Here is a 26,834-nt window from a genome sequence, read left to right on the forward strand (position 1 = left end):
TTAGTGATCTATGACGCTAGGAGTCCCTGCTTCCTTGTGACTCCACAGACCCTACTACATACTGTATGGGACAGCAGATCTGCGGTGAGTTCAGGCTGGGAAATCCAGCAGATGTGGTTTGGATTGTATTGTGTGTATGGGGTGTAATACAGTAAGATTTATGGCATCCTACAGTATTATTCCACATAAGTGGCCATATTTAAGCAGCCATGGATTGTGTTCACCTCTACAGTGACCTAGAGCAGTGGTGGCGTCTCCTGCCCCGCTTCATTACTATTCACTATCACTGACCTCCGTCTCAGCACTGTGAATACTAATGAAGTAGGCCGCGCTGCCGTCGTTTGCCTGTGCCACTGACTTCGCTTCTTTACATGGTCTGAAGCGTCTCAGGTAGCGGCAGCTCAGTGGGGAATATACTTATAAGGTTATGTTATTCAAAGAGTAACATCAGTTTTTTTCTTTTCAGATGACTGTACCAGGAGCTCAGAGGGACATCTGATATCTACAGATTATAAAGCAGAGGATCATGGTATCACACAAGATCCATATGAAGAGTATGTCATTACCCCAGATATACCTTCAGCCCTTCAGAAAAAAGATCTGTCTCCTAATTCCTTACAGTCTGTTAAGCAAAATGAAAGCAGCAGAAGGGATGTTATACATCAGAGAACGCACACAGGAGAGAAGCCATTTTCATGCCCAGAATGTGGGAAATGTTTTGTCTCTAAATCTCATCTTGTTTTGCATCAAAGAACTCACACAGGGGAGAAGCCATATTCATGCTCAGAATGTGGGAAATGTTTTACTCAGACTTCAACTCTTATTAAACATCAGAGAATTCACACAGGAGAGAAGCCATATTCATGCTCAGAATGTGGGAAATGTTTTACTCAGAAATCAATTCTTGTTGAACATCTGAAAATTCACACAGGGGAGAAGCCTTATTCATGCTCAGAATGTGGGAGATGTTTTACGCAGAAATCATTTTTTGTTAACCATCAAAGAATTCACAAGGGAGAGAAGCCATATTCATGCCCAGATTGTGAGAAATGTTTTACTCGCAAATCACATCTTGTTGAACATCAAAGAACTCACACTGGTGAATTTTCGTGCTCAGAATGCGGAAAATGTTTTATCTCTAAATCACATCTTGTTACACATCAGAGAATTCACACAGGGGAGAAGCCATTTCCATGCCCAGACTGTGGGAAATGTTTTAGAGTACAATCAAGTATTGTTGCACATCAGAGAATTCACACAGGAGAGAAGCCATTTCCATGCCCAGAATGCGGGAAATGTTTTATTGCTAAATCACATCTTGTTACACATCAGAGAACTCATACAGGGGAAAAGTTGTTTTCTTGCCCAGAATGTGGGAAATGTTTTTCTCAGAAATCCTATCTTGTACAACATCAGATGTTTCACACAGGGGAGAAGCCATATTCATGCACAGAGTGTGGTAAAAGTTTTGTGAGTAAATCAAGTCTTGTTAGACATCAGAGAACTCACACAAGTGAGAAGCCATTTTCATGCCCAAACTGTGGGAAGTATTTTATTTCTAAAACACATCTTGTTACACATCAGAGAATTCACACAGGGGAGAAGCCATTTCCATGCCCAGATTGTGGGAAATGTTTTAGAGTACAATCAAGTCTTCTTGCACATCAGAGAATTCACACAGGGGAGAAGTCATTTCCTTGCCCAGAATGCGGGAAATGTTTTATCTCTAAATCACATCTTGTTACACACCAGAGAACTGACACAGGGGAGAAGCCATATTCATGCCCAGAATGTGGGAAATGTTTTACTCAGAAATCAAATCTTGTTGAACATCAAAAAATTCACAAAGGAGAGAAGCCGTATTCATGTCCAGAATGTGGGAAATGTTTTACTCAGAAATCAAATCTTGTTGAACATCAAAAAATTCACAAAGGAGAGACGCCGTATTCATGACCAGAATGTGGGAAATGTTTTACCGCTTAACCAGAAATTGTTAAATATCAGAGAATTCACACTTAATTTTTGATACTGTATCTCTTGCAGTTTTAAATATGAGAGGAGGCCTCTAAGATTCTAGAGATTTTGGTAGTAGTCTCGGAAAGATTAAGCTATAGTGTCAGTATTGGATGGAACCTTTTAGTGTATTTGTGTATTTCATATTTGGCGTCTAAACGACCTTCCAGTAGGTCTGCCAGAGTTTGTTCTTCTGTTGCGTTTATGGGAGTGTTCGGGTGTTTGTATTTCAGTAAGAAGGCGCCTCGATGATGGGAAAATTTAGTAATTGCCACACGGCTTCATTACTGTTGATATACCTTCCCACCTGATACAGCATAATCTCATCAGATGTACATTTCGGATTCTCTAGCTGCCATATTACTGCCCTTTTTAACATATTTGCAAATGTATTTAATTGACTTAACAGAGTTACAATATTCTACGTTAATTGGAGCATCAAACATTTGTGACAGCAGTGGAGAGTAAGATACAAACTATTGATTATCTATTACAATATCTGTATTTTGTTTAACCCGTTTAAGGGCTCGTTCACATCTGCGCCCGGGACTCCGTTCTGCAGGTTTCCGTTTTCCTGCACATAACAGGGGCAGGAGACGGAAACCTGCTGGCATGTTTCACCCTGCCTGCTCCTACTCTGCAAGGGATTGGGACATCTGGCTCAAGCATTGTTTGGCTGCAGTGATCTGCTTGTGCCCAGCTACTGCTGTTCATCACCACCAGGGGCCCCTGGACGTTTCCTGGTTTTGCTGCATGCTACACTGACTGTGAGTAATTATCTTGGAGATCCTCCCTGCCTCTCTGTCCCTCTGATCATCATGTCTATTTAGACTTTGCACCTCATCCCTCCCTGCCTGCACCTCTCTGTTGTGAAGCGGTACAGTCTCTATGGGGAAGAAGCTTCTCCTTAAAAATGCCTCTACTGCTGTTGGATCAGGTGGGGTCTCTTCCACAATTGACCCTTTCCTGCAACGCCGACCTAGGACATCGGCAGTGACTCCGTCACGAGGGGGACACTTTTCATCTTTTTTTTGATGTCCCAGCCGGACTTCTTAACTAGGGTCCTTAATAAGCTTGATTCGGTTGTGCGCAGTTATTGTGTCTAAAGGTTGTGCTACCAAGTATTAGGCTGAGGGGGCCAATACTTTTGTCCAGCCCATTTTTGGAGTTTTGTGTAAAATGATCAATGATTTGACTTTTTTTTCATTCTCTTTTGTGTTTTTTCATTGCAAGCAAAATAAATGAAGATATTACCAAAGAGTTTGTGCTTGCAATCATTTTCTGGAAGAACATGAGTATTATCTGACAGAATTGCAGGGGTGCCAATACTTTTGGCCAACACTGTATATGTATGTATGCGCGTGTATGCATGTGTGTGGTCCGTGTATATGTATGCGTGCATGTGCGCATGTGATCCATGTGTTTGTGCGTGTGCAGTGCAAGTGTCCATGCGTGCAGTAGTTGCGGGTGAGTACGCATGTGCTCTGTTTGTCCATGTGCGCAGTGTGCATACATCTGAGTATGTTTGCGTGCGTGTGTGTTGTATATGTGGTATTGTGTATGTTTGTGTTGTGTGTGTGTATAGTGATCTGGTGTTGTGTTTTGGCATTTGGGTGGTGTTGTGATCATGGGTTGGTGTATGTGTGCTGTCTGTGTGATGTTTATATGGTGTTTGTGAAATGTTTGTGTGTGGTGGTGCAGCCCCTTTAGTCGCTATAATCCGTCCGTGTCAGTCACAACTGTTGTTTTCCCCTCAGCACTTTCACCTTCACATTTCCCCATTATATGTATAGGGCCTAACTTCGGGGAACCCAATCCCATTACCGGGGGTACGTAATCTGCACACTATTCTGCTCCTGTTGGTAGAAAGGGGTGTGCCAAATTTCACCCATATTGGGTGAGAACTGTGGATTTATATAGAGCAGGCTACTACAGATTTTGAGTTTTATATATATAGATTCTATAATGAACGGGCAGTCAATGTAGTGACCGGCACAGACCGGAGGCCTCGCTGTAGTGACCGGCACAGACCGGAGGCCTCGCTGTAGCGTCTACTCTAGACTGATAGATGAGCCTGGCCGCTGCATTCAGAATAGATTGTAAAGGGGAGTTTAGTAATGGGAAGACGGATTAGTAAGGAGTTACAGTAGTCAAGGCGAGAATGAATCAGAGAGACAATAAGTGTGTTTAATCTATTTAGTCTATCCTGCATGATCGGGTATTGTTTTGGGATTTGCAGAATCAACTCCAAGGTAGACTGTTCAGTACTGAGGTGACTAGAATGGAGCTGCTTAGAGGAGCTGCCCCAGAAACTGCAATCTATTCCCCTCAGTACAGGAGCAGCGAGAGGGGAGTGTCTATAGGGGGCGCCAGAACTGGCCAAGAGAGACATTGTATACATGATTATCAATAAGTATATAGGAAAAACACATTCCTGGACATATATACATATGGCACTGCTATATACAGTCCTATAAGAAAGTTTGGGCACCCCTATTAATCTTAATCATTTTTAGTTCTAAATATTTTGGTGTTTGCAGCAGCCATTTCAGTTTGATATATCTAATAACTGATGGACACAGTAATATTTCAGGATTGAAATGAGGTTTATTGTACTAACAGAAAATGCGCAATATGCATTAAACCAAAATTTGACCGGTGCAAAAGTATGGGCACCTCAACAGAAAAGTGACATTAATATTTAGTACATCCTCCTTTTGCAAAGATAACAGCCTCTAGTCGCTTCCTATAGCTTTTAATCAGTTCCTGGATCCTGGATGAAGGTATTTTGGACCATTTCTTTCTACAAAACAATTCAAGTTCAGTTAAGTTTGATGGTCGCCGAACATGGACAGCCCGCTCTCACTGGAAGTCTGAAAACGCAGTAGAAGTGCTAAGACAATTTAGGAGGGAGTTTAACAAAGAACCACCTACACGAGTTACCATCACTCGAATTAGAGATAAGTTTGAAGCTGATGGAACTGTTCAGGACGTCCATAAGAAGCGTTCCGGAAGACCACGTACCTCGACAAGCCCCATGAAAGAAGAAAGATTACTGAAAACGTTTCAACGAAGTCCAAGAAAGTCTTTGCGGCAAGCTAGTCGTGAGGTAGGGATTTCAAAATCATCAGTCCATCGCATCATGAAACGTTGTCAGTTACATTCCAAGATTAGTCCATGCTCTTAATGACGATGATCCAGACCGAAGAGTACAGTATTGCGAGTGGTACTTGGAACGATGTAACAAAGATGCAGACTTTCCCACAAAGATTGTGTGGAGTGATGAGGCCACATTCAAATTAAATGGTTCGATTAACAGACACAATTGCACCTACTGGGGACCTGAGAATAACACATGGTAGTGTGGAGGTGCCCCATCTTTCTTCTTTTATGGGGCTTGTCGAGGTACGTGGTCTTCCGGAACGCTTCTTATGGACGTCCTGAACAGATCCATCAGCTTCAAACTTATCTCCAATTCGAGTGATGGTAACTCGTGTAGGTGGTTCTTTGTTAAACTCCCACCTAAATTGTCTTTGCACTTCTACTGCGTTTTCAGAGTTCCAGTAGCATTTTAGAATAAATTTCCTTTCTTCAAAGTCAAGTCTGTACAGTATGCCATCACTCGGTTTAATGGGTTCAGTCTGTAAAGAAAGAATAAATAATTGAGTTATCAGCTGCTAAAATGTGTATACATTTTTTTGGGACACCACATATATATGTATATACCTATATACATTACATATATCTCTCTATCTTATAAAAAATTAATTTCTGTCTGTCTGTTCTCTATGCACGACCAAACGACTGGACCGATCTTCTCTAAATTTAGCACTCAGGTACTTCAGGTATCTGGGAAGGTTTAAGATGAAAACCCAACTCACTCAGACGTACCGTTCCGGAGATACAGCTTTCCCAAAACACTGACACCCATTAGCCAAAACAAACCTGCAAGTCTTTCACTCATATTCCAACTGCCATACACAAGGTCACTCCACATGTACAATCCAACACTGATATCCAAGCTAAGATACACGCATCAGAGGATTAGATACACAGGTCAACAAACAGTATCACATTTCATAGGATTAGATACGCGCGTCTGCACACATTTCCACAAGGCGAAGGATTAAATACGTGCGTCTGCACACAGTTCCACATGCCAGAGGATTAGATACATGCGTTTATACACAGTTACACATGCCGCAGGATTAGATATGCTCGTCTTTACACAATACTACATGCTGCAGGATTAGATACGCACGTCTGCACACAGTTACACATGCTGCAGGATTAGATACGCGCATCTGCGCACAGTTCCACACCGGATGATTAGATACGCATGTCTTTACATAATACCACACAATCGAGGATTATATATGCTCCACTGCAAACAATACCACACGGCGGAGGATTAGATATGCACTACTGCGCACAATACAACACGGGGAGGGTTAGATACACCTGTCTGCACACAGTACCACATGCCAGATGATTAGATACGCATGTCAGCACACAGTACCACACGCTGGAGGATTAGATACACAAGTCATCTCACAGTATCACATGCCAGAGGGTTAGATATGCGCGTCTGCACACAGTACCACATGCTGGAGGATTACATACATAAGTCAGCACACAGTATCACATGCCAGGGGATTAGATATGCGCTTCTTGACACAGTACCACACGTTGGAGGATTAGATACACAAGTCAGCACACAGTACCACAAGCTGGAGGATGAGATACGTGCGTATGCACACAATTCCACATGCCAGAGGATTAGATACGCACCACTGCACACAATACCACACGTCGGAGGATTAGATAAATGGCTCTGCACAGAGAACCACATATTAGAGTTTCCATAGCAACTCAGCCATTTTTCTTCACTGCTTTATGCCAGCTTTAAAGGGGCAGGGCGCTGTGGATGACACTGTTACACAAGGTCACATACACACAGCTGTACTCCAGGTGTCCATAACAACCGATCGCAGGTTTTTCACTGATATCCAAAATAAGATGCTTACGGACACATACAAACAATCTAAAAAATACACCAGTGCAAAACTGGACAATTCTTATGGGGCCACTACACAAACAAAAATGAAATATACCCGTACGAAGCTGGGTCCTCCTGCTAGTCTCTCTATATCATAAAAATGAATTCTTGTCTGTCTGTTCTCTATGCGCGACCAAACGACTGGACCAATCTTCACCAAATTTGGTACAGAGATACTTCAAGTATCTGGAAGGTTTATGACGAGACTCCAAAAAGCTTGGACGTACCGTTGCTGAGATACAGCATTCCGAACACAACGCCCCTCCCCTTAGCCAATACAAACCTGCAAGTCTTTCACTCTTATTCCAACTGCAATACACACGGTAACTCCGCATGCACAATCCAACACTGATATCCAAACTGAGATACACGCACCAGAGGATTAGATACACAGATCAGCACACAGTAAAGCACGCCAGAGGATTAGATAAACGCGTCTACACACAGTCCCACACACCAGAGGATTAAATACGCGCTTCTGCACACAGTTCCACACACTGAAGGATTAGATACGTGCGTCTGCACACAGTTCCACATGCCAAAGGATTAGATACACGCATCTGCACACAGTACCACACGCCGATGGATTGGATACATGCGTCTGCACACAGTTCCACACACCAGAGGATTAGATACGCAAGTCTTCACACAGTACCACATGTCGTACGATTAGATACGCGCATCTGCACACACTTCCACACGCCAGAGGATTAGATATGCACATCTGCACACAATTGTACACGCCATAGGATTAGATACACGCGTCTGCACTCAGTACCACATGCCGTAGGATTAGATACACGCGTCTACACACAGTTCCACACGCCTTAGGATTAGATATGCACCTCTTCATACAATACCACACAGGGGAGGAATAAGATGCGTGCATCTGCACAGAGGCAGTACCACACTTTGGAGGATTAGATACATGCTTCTGCACACAGTACCACACGCCAGAGAATTAGATACGCATCTCAGCAAACAGTACCACACAGGGAGGATTAGATACACGCGTCTGCACACAGTACCACACACTAGAGGATTAGATACGCGTGTCTGCACACAGTTCTACACCCCAGAGGATTATATATACGCGTCTGCACACAGTACCACATGCTGTAGAATTAGATACGCGCCTCTTCACACAATACCACACAGGGGAGGATTAGATAAGTGCATCTGGACACAGTTCCACACGAAAGAGGACTAGAAACACACAGTCTCATCCAACGTGCAGTCCCATGTAACTACATCATTCTCTCCTGTCAGCCTCATCCAACGTGCAGTCCCATGTAACTACATCACTCTCTCCTGTCAGCCTCATCCAACGTGCAGTCCCATGTAACTACATCACTCTCTACCCTCATCCAACATTCAGTGCCATGTAAAACAATCCTCTCTGCTTTCTCTTCTCCAGCTCCATGTGCTCGGCTCCGGCTTCCTCTATACAGCACAGAGCAGGGATGGCCGAGACCCCGCCCTCCTTGAGGCCAGGCCCCTTCCCGTGACCTCATGCCTACCAGGAGCAACTGCACTCTAATCACAACCATTTAGTATCTTCTGCACAGATGAAACCATAAGAGCAGGACCTGATCATGTGACTCCTTGACTCCTCCCACACCTATGACATCATCACAGGTCCTGTGATCAGACGGCTGCTGTACCCGAGGAGGTAAGTGCTCACTCTCAGCCCTTCTCATACATTCAGTCTCCCTCCTCGTTTCCCCTACACACTATAATATCCTCCATGGGGCCCCCGCACACTGTTATGTCCAGACCTCCCAAATTGTGAAGAACAGAAAGAGGGATTATTTATTATGCTTACTTATATAGCGCCATCATATTCCGCAGCGCTGTACAGACATTGCCAGTCACTGTCCCATATAGGGCTCACAATCTACATTCCCTATCAGTATGTCTTTGGTGTGTGGGAGGAAACCGGAGTACCCAGAGGAAACCCACGCAAATACGGGGAGAACATACAAACTCCTTGCAGATGTTGTCCCTGGCAGGATTTGAACCTAGGACTCCAGCGCTGCAAGGCTGCAGTGCTAACCACTGAGCCACCATGCTGCCCCACAGGGATAAAATATGTGGCACGGTAAGTTTAGCTCCACCCGCTTTTATGTTGATTATGCCCATTCTCATTCATATTTCATGTGCCCCCACACAGTATAATCCTCCTACAGGCACCCATAAATTATATGTCCCCCTCCATCTCTCCCCCAGTTTCATATACACCCTTCATCTGCCCCCATTTTCATATCCCCCTCCATATCTCTATCCCCAGTTTCATGTCCCCCTCATCTCTGACCACAGTTTCATGTCCCCCTCATCACTGCCCCCAGTTTCATGGGCCCCCTTCATTATTTTCCACCTCAATGTTTAACACAAAAAAACACTGATACTCACCCTTCCAACGCTCTCCCGCAGCTCTCTCCACAGTCTTACTCACAGAGTTGTAGGCGCAATTTCCACTAGCCATACTTGCGTATGTATTCAACTCATCGGTGTCTGGAGGATGCCAATGAGTTGAAACCGAGACATACTTCCCACCAACCGGGACTGCGGGACAGGACACTGAATCTGTGAATGTCCCGCGGAATCCGGGACACTTGGGAGGTGTGTAATGTCCTCCCTCAGGTTTTGGTTCTTCCATATCCAATTTGTGTTTCAACACCCCGGGTAGCAGTGAACACCCCTCAGCCAGTACGCTTGAGGCTGGTCAAAAACTCCCAATGAGATTCTGTTCAGCCTATCACACACCTTATATACCCACCAAGCAGGCCCACAACAAGTCACTCCCTTCCTGAGCTACATGCTGCCAACGTCAGAAGTAGGAAGTGCTGATAATAATGGGACTCAACTCTTCTATTTATTCCATGGGATTCCGTGTAGTGATTACATTGTCTCATCTTCTCTCCATTCAGGTCCCTACAATATAGAATCCTCTCAGGATCTTCTATATAAGAGAATATTCCTGATTGATCCATCAAGGATGGAAAGAGACAGGAACAAGATGGCGGAAAGTCTATTAAATCTCACCCTAGAGATCATCTACCAGCTTACTGGAGAGGTGAGAGATTCTGATGATGTCATCATGACATCATTCTTATCTATAGTAATAACAGATGATATGACTGGAGAGGTGATGGACTCTGGACATGTATGTAGTGAGATTTATTAATGTGTCTCCCCATAACCAGGATTACACAGTAGTGAAGAAGACCTCTAGTGGGCGCTGTCAGGCTCATGTGTATGAAAGATATGGAGGAAACCTGAGCCTAATCCCAGGGTCTCCACCTCTCCCCCTGATACAGGGGCAGATCAATGGACAGAAGATCCTAGAACTCACCAACAAGATGCTGGAGCTGCTGACTGGAGAGGTGACACTGCTGGGAATGCTGGGACATTATACAGTAACTGGAGGGGTCGGGGTGATGACTGTATCATTGTGTTGTCAGGTTCCTATAAGGTGTCAGGATGTCGCTGTCTATGTCTCCATGGAGGAGTGGGAGTATTTAGAAGGACACAAGGATCTGTACAAGGAGGTGATGATGGAGGACCACCAGCCCCTCACATCAGCAGGTAATAGACATGACTATATACACATGGACTTCCATTATTTGTATGTACAGAATGAATTCAGTCCCTGTCTGTGTTTCCTACAGGTAGATCCAGTAAGAGGACAACACCGGAGAGATGTCCCAGTCCTCTTCTTCCACAGGATGATCAGGTAGATGGAGATATTCCCTATGATGTGTAGACGGGCTGTAAAGTCCTTGTGGTCAGTCTTGTTGTATCCAGCAGTATTAGATGGTTATATACATGGGCGGTGTCATTGAGCCGCCATCTAATATGTTTCTCCGGCTTCTCACAGACCTGCAGCTACTGTCAGGACATCTTTCATCTTCATGCGGATTAATGATCTAGAACATTCTCTGTGACTTCCCCATTTGTCCGGTGACTTTTACATTATTTGTTTCACAGATTTTCCATCAGGATAAAGATGTGAGCGACATTAATGTTATATCTGTCAGAATAAAGGAAGAGCCCTATGTGAGTGGTGATGAGGAGTGTGAGGAGGACATTCCTACAGGGACCCGCCCAGGTGAGGAGTCACCACTATATAAAGCACAGAAGGGTCACTGATTCTATTCAAAACAAAAAAACTTTGCAAGTCTTCAGTAGGTGATACCTTTTTTAATGGCTAACTCATAATGATGACAGAATATGACGTTTCGAAGCTTTCCTCTGAGCTTCTTCTTCAGATATAACTAAAAAACACTCTGTAGAGGCTGCATATTTATGACTGGGCACAGGGCTAGAATTACAGGAGGGAGGGGGGAAGAGGCTTATTACTATATACTTATAACAACAAACAATCAATTGCCAGATCCCCAGTTCTTATCTTAATGGCTGTCTTAATGATCTGTATAAAAAGACATAAACCCAAGTGAGATGTTCATCCCATTGTCCAATGTCTGGAATAGGGTCATGGCCTTGTACTCATAAATCAGTCGCTGTTTCCTTGATTTAAAGTTCCCTTTTAAGATCAAGATTTTCATGTCATGTCACTTCTGCCAGGAAGATCACAACATCATCAATGACATGAAAATCTTGATCTTAAAAGGGAACTTTAAATCAAGGAAACAGCGACTGATTTATGAGTACAAAGCCATGACCCTATTCCAGACATTGGACAATGGGATGAACATCTCACTTGGGTTTATGTCTTTTTATACAGATCATTAAGACAGCCATTAAGATAAGAACTGGGGATCTGGCAATTGATTGTTTGTTGTTATAAGTATATAGTAATAAGCCTCTTCCCCCTCCCTCCTGTAATTCTAGCCCTGTGCCCAGTCATAAATATGCAGCCTCTAGAAAGTGTTTTTTAGTTATATCTGAAGAAGAAGCTCAGAGGAAAGCTTCGAAACGTCATATTCTGTCATCATTATGAGTTAGCCATTAAAAAAGGTATCACCTACTGAAGACTTGCAAAGTTTTTTTGTTTTTTATATTTTATAACCACTGGCTAACACGGTACCAAAACAAACATGATTCTATTCAGACATTGTTTAGACTATTTGTTGTTCCCCGATTTAGCTTTTAGACAAAGTGGAGCCCTGGGCAAAACTAAAAGCGGGGCCCCCATATCCTGACACACCAACACCATTTTAGTAGTCAGGGCTGCACTTCCAGTGCCAATGATATAGTCTCAAAAGATCAGAAATACAGAAAAACATTGTAAAGATACTGTATATATAGTGGCTATATATGTACCACTATACTGTGGAGAATTATTACAGCTATAAAGACAATTAACAAACAATACGCATGATGTATATACCAACAGCACCTCTATACAAGGCCCAGATAGTACACCACCTCCACATGGTGAATCAAAGACCATAGTTGTGCACTACACAGGCTACCATCCTAATAAACATCACATCAATGAACCCTTTCCTGACAACCGTCGTAGTATTACGGCGGATGTCGGATGTTCAAACACTTTTTGCGGTAGACACCCAGCACTAATGCCCCACAATTAGTGCCCACACCGATCGCGGGCATTAACCCCTCTGGTGCCATTTTCCGGGTCCGGGATCCCGTTGCCATGACAACGTGGAGCCTTGTGAAGGCTCCCCGGTCTATCATTCATTGTAATGCATTGCATTAGTGATGAGACCCCCTGGGGTTCAAGACCCCCTAAGGGGTCTAATAAAGTCATACAAAAATAATTAAAAAGGTAAAATAAATAAACAAAAGTTCCTCCCCCATCAAAAACGAAAATCATCAAATGCGGCAAGGGGGTGGGGGGGGGTTAAATGATTTTCTGGCCCCAATTTGATTCTTTTATACTGATAACAGGACGGCTCATTTGTATGTCAGTAAATGGTCTTTCAGGGTCCAACATCAGAACACATACACAGATCAGCTGTACTAGAAGCTTCCACGTGCCAGACGCTACTTGTGGAGAAGACGCCGCACCATTACTATACAAGTATTAGGAGTGACGCTTTAATTACCCAGAACCACCACTATACAGAGGATGGCGCTGCTGTGCCAGTCCTTTTACTTGAATAGCCCCCCCCCCTTATTAATAATAATTTCCTCAGCCCCATTAATAATAATCCATCCTTATTAACTATATTTCTCCAGCTGGGCTTATTAATAATAGTCCCTCCTTTTATATATAGCTCTCTTATTAATAATATCCCCCACGGCCCTATTAGTAATAGTGTCCCCTAATAAATAAACATTCCACCAACTTAAGACAAGACCCTTACACTTGAAACTAGGGATTCTCTGATCTGCGGATCTCAGGGCCCCTTTGGAGCTGGGGGCCCTGAGCATTTGACTAGTTTGGCCTCCCCCTAACGCTGGCCCTGAATACCGCTATAGGGGGTCAGTCCTCGTGAAGGGAAAGAATTTACCAGAATTATATAGCAGATTATTTCAGGTGGTGTAAAAATAATCCTCCTGCTCGATCTTCAGGCAGATTCCACCTCAGAGCTCTATGGAAATAAATGGGAGGTGGAAAATCCCGCCTGGCCAGTAAGGAATCTGATGGAGATTCGGGGGCTGATTTGGTAAAGCGGAAAAATTCTTCTGAATTCCTGAAGCAGCTTCTACAAATGTCACTGTGTAATCCTCACCTTAGACCCCAATCACACTATGGAATCCGGACTAGAAAATCTGGTCTGTACATCAGTCACATTTCCCGGCCTGAACTCTGTCCACACACCAGGACTCCCCGTATCTTAGTGATCTATGACGCTAGGAGTCCCTGCTTCCTTGTGACTCCACAGACCCTACTACATACTGTATGGGACAGCAGATCCGCGGTGAGTTCAGGCTGGGAAATCCAGCAGATGTGGTTTGGATTCTATTGTGTGTACGGGGTGTAATACAGTAAGATTTATGGCATCCTACAGTATTATTCCACATAAGTGGCCATATTTAAGCAGCCATGGATTGTGTTCACCTCTACAGTGACCTAGAGTAGTGGTGGCATCTCCTGCCCCGCTTCATTACTATTCACTATCACTGACCTCCGTCTCAGCATAGAGAATACTAATGAAGTAGGCAGCGCTGGCGCCGTTTGCTGCCTGTGCCACTGACTTCACTTATTCACACAGTCTGTGGGGAATATACTTATAAGGTTATGTTATTCAATAATAGTAACATCAGTTTTCTTCTTTTCAGATGACTGTACCGGGAGCTCAGAGGGACATCTGATATCTACAGATTATAAAGCAGAGGATCATGGTATCACACAAGATCCATATGAAGAACATGTCATTACCCCAGATATATCCTCAGCCCTTCAGAAGAAAGATCTTTCTCCTAATTCATGGCAGTCTGTTAAGCAAAATGAAAACTTCAGAAGGGATGTTATACATAAGAGAACTCACACAAAAAGGAAGCCAAGTTCATGCTCAGAATGTGGGAAATGTTTTATCTCTAAATCACATCTTGTTATACATCAAAGAACTCACACAGGAGAGAAGCCATTTTCATGCCCAGAATGTGCAAAATGTTTTACTCAGAAATCAAGTCTTGTTGACCATCAAAAAACTCACACAGGAGAGAAGCCTTATTTATGCCCAGAATGTGGGAAATTTTTTGCTCAGAAATCAGACCTTGTTAAACATCAAAAAATTCACACAGGGGAGAAGCCATATTCATGCTCAGAGTGTGGGAAATGTTTTACTCAGAACACAAGTCTTGTTCAACATAAAAGAACTCACACAGGAGAGAAGCCTTATGTATGTTCAGAATGTGGGAAATGTTTTACTTCTAAATCATATCTTGTTAAACATCGAAGAACTCACACAGGGGAGAAGCCATATTTATGCCCAGAATGTGGGAAATCTTTTGCTCAGAAATCAGGCCTTGCTAAGCATCAAAGAACTCACACAGGAGAGAAGCCATATTCATGCTCAGAATGTGGGAAATGTTTTACTGAGAAATCAGATCTTGTTAAACATCAGAGAATTCACAAAGGGGAGAAGTGGATTGTAAGTGGATTTTCAACCTGAAGTCATTGAGCCATCTAAGTTTTAAGAAGAAACTTACATTCACAGGTTGTTTTTTTTTAAGGTCAAACTATTTATTTTACTTTAACCCCCTTCATGCATTCTCACATATATGTATGTGGGTAGTTACCGCATTCCTACGTATGTGATGGTGATTGAGTGGGCTCAGTAACAGAGCCCATGCGATCACCATGGGAGCCCAGCAGTATCCGACAGCCAGGCTCCTGTTGCAAGATCGGGGATGGTGAGAACGACGATCCCCGTTGATTAACCCTTAAAGTGTTTGTTTAGTAACATTGAGTGCCACTGCACCATCGGGAGCTGGTGTTAGCTGTAACTGACAGCTAACATCCTCATCCTTCACCTTCGAGATGGGGGGGTGGGGCGATATGCATCTTCTGCAGCTCGGGTCTGGTCAGTGACCCCAGGCTGCTAATAGGGTTGATCCTGCCCAGAGCTGCGTCTGCATAGGCTGACTTCCTCTATAGACTGCAATACACGTGATCTGCAGTCTATAGTGCTGAACCAGTGATCATTGCATCACTGATTCAGGTCTCCTAGTGGGACATATAAAAAAAATTTTAAAAAATGAGTGGTGTATGAAAAAAAATAAGCTAATGGAAATAATGATTTTTCATCATCTCGCCTTAAAAAATAGTTATAAAAAGTGATCTAACAGTCATATGTACCCCTGAGCAGTACCAATAAAGAGCACAGATCATCCTGCAAAAATAAGACCTCAGCCAACTCTGTCACACATTAAAAATTCTTTCCCCAAATGGGCTTTTGTTCTGCAAAACTAGTAACGCATGGAAAAAAATAATGTAAATGAGGTATTGCCATAATCGTACCGACCCGCAGAATAAGGGTCATAGGTTACTTATGGTGTAGGCTGCGTGGAAAAATAAATAAAAGTTAAAAATCGATACCAGAATTGATGAAGGGTTTTTAATCCACTAAGGAAGAGTTAATAAAATGTATTCATTAAGTTATAGGCACCCAAAAATAAGGTCATTCCAACATGCATCTCCTACCGCAAATAACAAGCTCTCGTATGGTGACATCACCCAGAAAATAAAAAAATATGGTTTATACAATGTGAGAAAAGAGATAGAGATACAAAAGAGATAGAGATACAAATCTGAGAAAAGAGATAGCAGCCTGCCAGCAAGAGAATGTCAAGCTGTGGGATAAAATGACACAATGCCTACAAGAAATCACAGAACTAAAGAAAGAGTTATCAGGCCTGAAACTACAGACACAAGAGATAAGATCTAAGGAAGAGGGGGAGGAAAACACAACAGACTCTGATCAAGGTATCAATAAGCCAGAAATGCCTCACACATCACAAGAAAGCCCAGAACTGCCCATCACCCCAGAAATAGAGCCAGAGAGAACCCAAACAACGAGAACCTCAAACCCAGATATAGTCCTGATCATAGACTCCAATGGCAAGTACATTAATACAAGAAAGCTCTTCCCACGGCAAAGAGTCAAGAAAATCCACAGCCCAACCATTGAAAAAGCCAATACCGTCATTTGCAAGCCTTTCTCCACTACCCCGAAACACATTGTCATACACACAGGCACAGAAGATCTCACTGACCAGCCCCAACAGACAGCGGGCCAACTGGTCCAACTAGCAGAGAAAGCAAAGCAACAGTTCCCAGACAGTAGTATCATCCTGTCATCTCTGCTCCCACGAGAAGACATCTCTGAAGCTACCATCATGGGGATCAACAAAGAGCTGGCGACCAGAATCAGACAAACATCAGGCATCACCCTGGCACAACACCCCTCCATAGATAAGCGTCACCTATATGATGACAAACACCTCAATAAACATGGCGTCAGCCTCCTAGCGAAGGAATTCAAAGACTTAGTGCTCAACAGAGCCCCCGGGCCTAGACAACAAACAAGACAAAGAACCATGGAAATAATACCCGACAACCGCCAATATCCAAGACAGAACCCCCCAAAGATGCCACCTATCAAGAAAAAGCCAACCAGAGCAACCCAGAGCACCGACATAGAGACAATAAAGAGAATAGAGCATGCGGTCACTACAATGGCCACAACAGCAATGCACATAAACCAATACCTGGCCACACTGCAACCAACCAAGAACCCAGCCCGTCCTCTGCAGGACAGCTCATTACAAGGTTTACACACTGAAGATGAAATCACTAACTATCAGTAGTTGGAACATACAAGGGCTGAACGCCTCAGCCTTTGGATCTAAATCAAAAGATCCAGACTTCATAGACAGACTAAAAAACATAGACATTCAAATCCTCCTAGAGACATGGACCCGGGCAGATGACGAGTCCCTAACACCCATGGGCTACAAGGAATTCTCAGTGCCCGCCCAGAAAAATAAGACCACCAAACATGGCCGCCACTCAGGAGGCATACTAATATGGTACAAGGAGGAGCTCAAAGAACACGTAAAAGCTACCAAACGTGGAACTAATCACATATGGATAAAAATAAGCAGCTCCATCCTCAGCGGCCAGCAGGACATCTATCTCTGTGCAGTATATATGCCCCCACCAGGGTCCTCCTACCACCACCCCGACACTTACGAGGTCCTACAAAGGGAAGCCGTCCACTTCCAACCCAAAGGCAGAGTACTAATATGCGGAGACCTGAATGCAAGGACAGGCACAGAGTTAGACTACCTGCCTCCTGACGACAACCCACATACGCACGGTAGTGAGATCCACCACCCAGAACCCACACAGACAAGAAGAAACAGCCAAGACAGAATTGTCAACAAGAGTGGGAGACAACTGCTGAACATGTGCCGAAGCCTAGGACTGTACATAATAAACGGACGTACCACAGGCGATCCCAGAGGACGCTTCACACTAAACTCTCAAGTGGGCAACAGCGTGGTGGACTATGCCATTACAGACGCAGACCTGTCAAACATTGAAGACTTCACAATCGCACCTGACTCCCATCTATCAGACCACAACCAGATCCTACTATACATGAGAACCAGGAACAAAACACCCATACATGAGCCCCAACAGTCCGGCCTCTACAACCTACCAAGACATTTCAAATGGGCCAACCACCAGGCCATAGAATATAGCAACGCAACCAACCGACCCGAAATCAAGACACTGCTCACAAACTTCCATACAAACAACTATCAGCCAGACCAACAGGGAGTCACCAGAGCTGTGAAGGATCTCAAGTACATCCTACAGACCACAGCAGAACTAGCAGGCCTGAAACGAACCAAACCCATAAGACAAACCAACAAACAGTCCCACAAATGGTTCGACAGCGACTGCAAAGCACTACGCCATACCCTAAGAACAGCCTCCAACCAAAAACACAGGGACCCCAACAACAAGGAGGTGAGGGAAGCCTACAGCAATCTATGCAAGCAATACAAGGGCACCCTCAGAGAGAAGAAACAGAGATACCTCTCCCACAAAATTGAGCAACTAGAGGACTCCCTCCAGGACAGCTCATTCTGGGAGACCTGGCACCACATGGGCACAAAGCCCAAGAAAAACTCTCTCCACATCCAAAATGGCAATATCTGGCTCAACTACTTCAGAGGTCTCTACAAAAACATCCCAGAAGAAGAACTAACTCCAGAACAGCAACAGATAATCACCAAACTGAGGGACATGGAGAAAGTCATCAAAGACTTCCAGAACCCTCTGGACTCGCCAATCACCATAAAAGATATACAGGAAAGAATTGCCCTGCTGAAAGGCAAAAAGGCCAGTGGCCCTGACGGCATCCTACCAGAGATGATCAAATACAGCTCTCCAGCAATACACGCGGCACTGGCAAAGCTATTCACCCTCGTGCTCAATGCTGGACACTTCCCCGAAGACTGGAACATAGGCCTCATAACCTCCATCTACAAGAATGGGGACCAATATGACCCCAACAACTACAGAGGGATCTGCGTCAGCAGCACGCTAGGGAAACTGTTCAACAGCATCATCAATAACAGAATCCTCACCTTCCTCACACAACACGGGGTCCTCAGCAAGAGCCAAGCAGGGTTCATGCCAAACCACCGCACCACAGACCATATCTACACCCTGCACAGCCTCATCAAGACGCACGTCCACATCACCAGAAGAGGCAAGATATTCGCCTGCTTCGTGGACTTTAAGAAGGCGTTTGATTCAGTATGGCACCCAGGCCTACTTCTAAAACTCCTAGAGAGTGGAATAGGAGGAAGAACGTACGACGTCATCAAGAGCTCCTACACCGGAAACCAGTGCAGTGTGAAGGTGAATGGGAAAAGGACAGCATACTTCCAACAGGCCCGAGGGGTCAGACAAGGCTGTAGCCTGAGCCCAACGCTCTTCAACATCTATATCAATGAACTGGCTACAGCCCTGGAGGCCTCACCAACCCCAGGCCTCACCCTGAACAATCGAGAGGTGAAGTTCCTGCTATACGCCGATGACCTCCTACTCCTGGCCCCCACCGAGAAAGACCTCCAAGAAAGCCTGTCAGTGCTGGAAAAATTCAGCACCACATGGGCCCTACCCATCAACCAGAAGAAGACCAAAATCAGAAGAATGGCCACAATAAAGCCTCCACCACCTCACAATTCACACTGAACGGCTCCACACTGGAGAAAACCAACAGCTACACCTACCTGGGGCTGGAGCTCAGCCAATCAGGAAGCTTCAAAGCAGCAATAGAAACCCTGAAAGCAAAAGCCTGCAGAACCTTCTACGCCATCAGAAGACAACTGTACCACCTCAAACCACCGGTGAGGGTCTGGATGAAGATATTTGACGCTGTCATCTCCCCGATCCTTCTCTATGGCAGTGAGGTTTGGGGCCCAGCCACCTACCCAGACCAGTCAAGGTGGGATTCCAGCCCAACAGAGAACTTCCACCTGGAGTTCTGCAAATACCTGCTACATGTCCATCGCAACACCACCAACATAGCCTGCAGGGCAGAGCTAGGCAGACTCCCCCTATGGCTCACCATACAGAAGAGGGCGCTAGCTTTCCAGGCACACATCCAGGGGAGCAAGCCTGACTCCTACCACCACCAAGCATGGCTAAGCCACCTGAGCAAACCAGACATTCAACAACCAAACAGCAGCCAACCACCAAACCAAAAACTCCAACAGATGATAACCAAGGCCGAAATAAAGGCGACCACAGAGGCAAACAGAGAGCGGTACATTGAAGAATGGAGAAACGAAATAAATAACTCCAAGAAACTCACCGTGTACCAATCCCTACAAAGGGACTACACCATGGCCACCTACCTGGAGAAAATACGCCACCCCAAGCACAGACAGACCCTGAGCCGATACAGACTGAGCGCCCACAACCTAGAGATAGAGACGGGGCGATACAGACAGACGTACAAGCCACGGGAGAAGAGACTGTGCCAGCACTGTGACCAGGGGGCCCTAGAAGACGAGACCCACTTCCTGCTACACTGCACCAAATACTCAGCTATGAGGGCCGTCTACTACCAAAGACTCTCTGCCCACATCCCAGACTTCATATCTGCAGACGAGAAGAGGAAACTCTACATCCTACTGGGAGAAGAAGAGGCCACTGTGGAGATCGCTGCCCAATACGTGTCCAGCTGTCACCAAACAAGAGGAAGATGAGACTCCATGGACTGTTATATTTATCCCAAAACACCCGCCCCACCCACCCCCACCTCCCCATATAGCAGTCACCAACGAAGAGGAAGATGAGACTCCATGGACTGTTATAACCGAACCCCCCTCCCCCCTCCAGCCTGTACCTGTGTGTTCTTTCTTTACTTTCACTTTGCTGAAGCTTTCTCTTCTCCCTCTCATGTGTGCAAGATGCAGGATGGCAGGGTCCATGCTCTGTATAGCGATAAGGTCCGCCTCCCGGGCTCTCCTCACCCTCTCATTGGTTGACAAAGTGCAGCCAGAGAAGGGGGGTGAGGAGGAGCTTCCTGAGAGCGCTGAGTGGAGTGTCCTCTATCAGTAGCTGCAGCTCCTTGCGCTGGCTGCTCTCTATTAGCCGATGCTGCAGGTACACAGTGGGCTTCACACATATACAGTCCTATGAAAAAGTTTGGGCACCCCCTATTAATCTTAATCATTTTTAGTTCTAAATATTTTGGTGTTTGCAACAGCCATTTCAGTTTGATATATCTAATAACTGATGGACACAGTAATATTTCAGGATTGAAATGAGGTTTTTGTACTAACAGAAAATGCACAATATGCATTAAACCAAAATTTGACCGGTACAAAAGTATGGGCACCCTTATCATTGAGTTGCCTGAGGTATGAAAAAGCACATTTGGACAAGGCAGCTTCATTTTGGAAACAAAAATTGAGTTGTTTGGTTATAAAAAAAGGCGTTATGCATGGCGTCCAAAAAGAAACAGCATTCCAAGAAAAACACATGCTACCCACTGTAAAATTTGGTGGAGGTTCATAGGACTGTACTTCCTAATAGGGAAAGTATATGTCGGAAGCACACTGTGTACCTGCAGCATTGGCTAATAGAGAGCAGCCAGCGCAGGGAGCTGCAGCTACTGATAGAGGACCTACAGGGGGCCCCTGCAAGTGCTGGGGCCCTCGGCAATTGCCCTGCTGACCGACCCGACCTGCGTTTTGTTAGGTGTGGGGCCCCGCTGGTCTCGGGGCCCCGGGCGGTTGCCCGGCTCGCCCAGCCCTGGATCCGCCCCTGACCTCACCAGCCAGAACCTCTGCACCTCACTAGTCTGTGTCTAGTCTGTTCCTGGGCTCAAATCCCCCCTCCCAGAACCTGAGGCCCGAGCCTCAAAAAGTAATTTTTTTTTGCATATTAACTAGTGTGAAGGGGCCTGGGCCCCCTAAGGTGTCAGGCCCTGTGGTAGCCAAAACCCCTGCTACCGTGGTAGTTACGCCACTGGTCTCACTCAGGGTTACAGGACAGAACCATAGACCTCCTTTCACCTCATGGAACAGCCATGAACTGCAAGCTCTGCAACCTTTTATGGGTCAGTGGGGTTGCAATAGTAGCAAAATTTAGAATGAACCTACGGTAATAGCCCACGATTCCCAGGGTTGCCCTTACTTGCTTTTTATTTAAGGGCCAAAGTCAATATTGAATGGCCTCCATTTTCTAATCCTGGGGTTTTATTACCCCTCTTTTTATCCCTTTTCCAATTACATACCCAAGGTATCTGGCCTCTTCCAGACCCAAAGCGCACTTTTTTGGGTTGACTGTTAAACCGGCTGCACGGAGGGAATTTAGTACGGCCTGAACTTTTGTCAAGGGACTCTCCCAGTCCGTACTAAAGACGACAATGTCATCCAGGTAGGCTGAAGCATACCTTCCATGGGGCTTCAGGATTCTGTCCATAAACCTCTAGAAGGTTTCTGGAGCCTCAAGTGACCCAAGTGGCATTGTCACATATTAGAACAAGCCCTCTGGGATGACAAATGCAGTTTTTTCTCTGGCCTCTTTAGTGAGCGGCACCTGCCAGTACCCTTTGGTTAAGTTGAGGGTAGAGAAATACCTGGCATGTCCCAAACTCTCGTTTAATTAATTAACTCTGGACATTGGATAGGCATCGAATTTTGAAACTTTCTTAAACTTACGGAAATCATTTCAAAAGCTTATGGAACCATCTGGCTTAGGAATCAAAACGATGAGATTGGACCAGTTGCTCTTAGATTTCTCAATTACCCCAAGTGCCAACATTTCTTTGACCTCTTCAGATATGGCTTGTCTATGAGCTTCAGGTATCCGGTACGGTTTTAGATTAACCCGCACCTGCAGCTCAGTGACAATGTCATGTTCAATTACATTGGTATTTCTAGGCAATTCAGAAAACACATCATTATTTTTCTGTACCAACTCTTTTGATTCCTGTTTCTGGGCCTTAGACAGGGTCTTTGCTATGTGCCTCTCAGGTGAAGCCTTACCAGGAGTTACAATACTCTTGGATATACGTATCAGTTCCTGGCCAATAGAAACAATGTAGAATGCACTCTTTGGTCTTTTCGTACCCCAGGTGTCCTCTAAACACATGCTCATGTGCCAAATCTAACACTACCCTTTGATAGGGCCGGGGCATCACTAATTGCTCTACAATTTCTCCCCGTATTTGGTTCAACCTATACAGTAGGCCCTGATTCATGAACATATAGGGCAGACCTGGACAATGCCCGACCCGCGGGCCACATCCGGCCCTCTGACTGCTTCTATTCGGCCCGCATAGCTAGTGGAAGTGTTTACAAGGACCCGTGAAGATGTCATCACAGCCTATCACCAGGATAGGCTATGACTTGTTAGTGGGCGGACCCACACGGGACTGTGTGCTTGATGCAAGCTGCCAGCATTGGGGGCTGCTGGATGATAAAGAGAGAAGAGACTGCATATGGGAGCAAGAGGGGGGAACTAGGGGCAGATGTAGGGGGGCAGTTAAACTGAATGCACATGTAGGGGGGACATTAAACTAAGGGGCAGATGGAGGGTGACATTAAACTGGGGCGGCTGGAGGAGGATATTAAACCATGGGGGTAGCTGGGGGGGACATGTCTGCCTCCAGCTGCCCCAGTTTAATGTCCCCTCTAGTTTCTGCTAGTTTATACTGGGGCACCAGGAGAAGGACTTAATACTGTGGGACATTTGGAGGGAAACGTTATAATGTGGGGGTGTATAATGTTAGGGTGACTGTAGGAGGATTTTACTTTGTGGGGCACATGGAAAAATGATTGAGAATGGGTGGAGTCAGCGGAGAAGTGGGTGGAGCTAAATTTGTCGTGGTGAGCATGGCCCTCAAGAACTGTTACAATTTCTCATGTGGCCCAATGGGAAAATTAATTGCCCACCCCTGATATAGGGGAACCCCTTACCAGCTGCTGGATAATGGGGCACACCATTTACCACTTTTATGTTTTCTCTGGTGTGAGCCAGATTAGGTTCTCATTTGAGCAGCCCCAAAATTGTCACGGGACACCTCGAGCAACATACAAACTCCTTGCAGATATTGTTCTTGGCAAGATTCGAACCCAGGACTCCAGAGCTGCAGGGCTGCAATGCTAACCACTGAGCCACCGTGTTGCCCCGAGATATGGTGTACTTATCCAGTACCACTCTCTCCACTATCTGTGCTGGAGTGGCCTCCTCAGGCTGAAGCCATTTCTTGACCAGATACACCAGGTCAAGCATCTGAGATCAGGGTGGGAGACTCAGAGAAAGTCCAGTGATGTACTCTCCCAGCACGTACATGCATATTCACACCAAGACGTGCCAGGATCTCACCTCTCAGCTTGGAGTAGTCCTTAGCCTTCTGTTCACACAGGTCATAGTAGTCCTTCTAAGGTTCCCTGGTGAGAAACGGTGCCACAACATTGGCCCACTTATCCTTGGTAACTTCTCTCACTCGGCCACTCGCTCAAAAAAAAACCCCCAAAGATATGCCTCCACGTCGTCTGTTGACGGTATCTTTTGCAGGGAACTCTGCACAGCAGCTTGCACAGCGGTCTGTAGCCTCTGGGTCTCTCTTACACCAGAACACTCTCCTGCTGCCCTCTGGTCAAACAGAGCCTTGCTGAGCTTTGTGAGCATCTCCATAAGCCGCAAGTTTATCTCCTGCTGCTGGACTTAAGCGCTTGCTGTTGTCGCATCTCAGCTTCCATCATGGCTTTTTGCTGATATGCCTGTAGGATGACCTGCCCAAACTGTTTTACAAAGTCCTCCATGCTGGTGATTTCCTTGATCCTTTTGTGACTTCTCGGCAAACAGCTCCGGGTGTAGCGGCCGCAGTGTTAGGGCTCATTCACACTACGTATAGGGCAGCTTATTCTGAACGTAAAACGTACGGCTAGCTCTGCTCATGCCGAGCCGTACACGCCGGCACTTCCCATTCACTTCAATGGGACTGCTCGTAGTGAAAAAAGCAGCCCATTCATTTCTATGGGGAGCGCTTGTATGCCGACACCCATAGAAATGAATGGAACTGCTTTATACGCCGCTGATTCTGAACGTGTTTTACGTTCAGAATAAGCTGCCGTATACGTAGTGTGAATGAGCCCTTAGTTACTAAATCCAAGTCTGAGACTGATTCTGACTGTTCCCAATCCTAATGACAGGGACAGACATGAGGCAAGGAACCAGAAAGCTCACCAAGACAGACAGACTGGACTATGACTGATTTCTCTGACTCCCCCAAAATACCCTCCGGTGTCCCCTCCACAAAAGACTGAAATGAAGACTGCCCAAAAAGAAAAGTTTTCTGATGATTCAGTTAAACTTCTGGTAGGGGAAAAGAGTTAAAGGGGTTTTTGTGCCCCAAAATGGATTTTTCAAGGACGTCCCCCATGACAGCACCATGGGAAGTTGCCCTCTTGACCTCTGAGTGGGACAGGAAGTTAGAGAGGTTAAAGGCCCCACCCCACCTCTCCAGTGTTCTTCCTGTCCCTTTCAGAGGCAGGATGTGTGAGAGGTTTGTGTTAGGAGTTTACCTGGCTGGGAGACGGATTGAGGGTCAGTTGCTCTGATCTCTTCTACTCCCTGGGTCCCCACATATGCGGCAGCCGCTCCCCCTCACTGGAGTTCTCGTTCTGTACTAGTACAGCGGATGCTGGGTGTTTAAACATGACGGCCGCTCGGGAGCCAGGCGGCCGCCATGGACGCCGGGTGTCTCTACGGTTTTAAACAGTAGACACCCAACGATAATGGCCCCGGTCGGTGCCCACACCGATCGTGGGCATTAACACCTTCGGCGCCTCGGTGAGCTGCTCCGGGGCCGGGATCAAGTTGTCATGACAGTGGGAAGCCTTGTGAAGGCTCCTTGGCCAATGGATTCAATGGATTCTATTGCAGGCTACCCTATGTAGCCTGCAATAGAAGAGCCAGGTTTTGCAATGCATTAGCATTGGAATGCATTGAATTATTGATCAGACCTCCTGGCGTTCAAGACCCCATGGGGGTCTAATAAATGCATATATACTGTATATATATATATATATATATATATATATATATATATATATATAAAAATATAATAAAAATTCTAATCACCCCCCCCTTTTCCCTAGAACCCATATAAAAGTACTTAAATACCTACACATTTGGTGTCCCTGTATCCCCACTCCACAAATCTATAAAATATTTTTCCTGTACGGTCGACGCTGTAGCAGGAAAAACAGTCAAAAGTGCCAAACCGCCATTTTTTTCACCGTTTTGCCTCTGATAAAAATTTGAAAAAAAAGTGATCAAAGCAAAAGCAATTCCCCAAAATGGTAGAACTAAAAAGTACATCCGGCCCCGCAAAAAACAGACATCCTAAGCATCCCCGTATATGGAAGTATAAAAAACCTACGGGTGTCATAATATGGCAACGTTTAGAAAAAAATAAATTTGGCAGAGTTTTGGATTTTTATTAAGGAGTTAAAATGTAAGTAAAACCATATAAATTTGGTATCCCTGAAATCGTACCAAAACACAGAATACAGGGGACAGGTCATTTTGGCTGCACAGTGAACGCCATAAAAACGAAGCCCATAGGAAAGTCGCAGAAATGCAGTTTTTCTTCAAATCCACTCCATTCTGAATGTTTTCCAACTTCCCATTACATTGTACAGAATAAAATAATGGCGGCATCATGAAGAGTGGAAAAATAAACAAGTTATGGGGTTTGGAAGGAGGGGAGTCAGAAAAGAAAATCAAAAAATGCCATTGCCGGGAAGGGGTTAATGGTGCATATTAAATAAAGAT

The 26,834-nt window shown here is 45.2% G+C and overlaps 3 protein-coding genes and 1 pseudogene across 4 annotated transcripts in view; 2 read left to right on the plus strand and 2 right to left on the minus strand.

Annotated features, from left to right (window-relative positions):
• Positions 1–26,834, minus strand: part of LOC142190458 (oocyte zinc finger protein XlCOF7.1-like) — a 383,441-nt gene that overhangs the window by 102,987 nt on the left and 253,620 nt on the right. The window lies entirely within an intron of this gene.
• Positions 1–26,834, minus strand: part of LOC142190474 (oocyte zinc finger protein XlCOF29-like) — a 339,394-nt gene that overhangs the window by 49,729 nt on the left and 262,831 nt on the right. The gene's annotated exons all lie outside the window — the stretch shown is intronic.
• LOC142189044 (uncharacterized) overlaps positions 1–26,834 on the plus strand; it is a 163,503-nt pseudogene that overhangs the window by 45,547 nt on the left and 91,122 nt on the right.
• On the plus strand, positions 10,015–10,859 carry LOC142190570 (gastrula zinc finger protein XlCGF66.1-like). Of its 2 annotated transcripts, XM_075262302.1 has the most exons (4): positions 10,015–10,148; positions 10,279–10,458; positions 10,537–10,660; positions 10,744–10,859. In XM_075262302.1, the coding sequence occupies exons 1-4, from the start codon at positions 10,071–10,073 to the stop codon at positions 10,836–10,838; spliced, it is 477 nt and encodes a 158-aa protein (XP_075118403.1). In that variant the 5' UTR covers positions 10,015–10,070; the 3' UTR covers positions 10,839–10,859. The 2 variants fall into 2 exon arrangements, with proteins under 2 accessions (XP_075118403.1, XP_075118402.1); XM_075262301.1 differs by having other exon boundaries at positions 10,537–10,838.

The sequence above is a fragment of the Leptodactylus fuscus genome, chromosome 1 (assembly GCF_031893055.1).
Source record: "Leptodactylus fuscus isolate aLepFus1 chromosome 1, aLepFus1.hap2, whole genome shotgun sequence".
NCBI lineage: Eukaryota > Metazoa > Chordata > Amphibia > Anura > Leptodactylidae > Leptodactylus > Leptodactylus fuscus.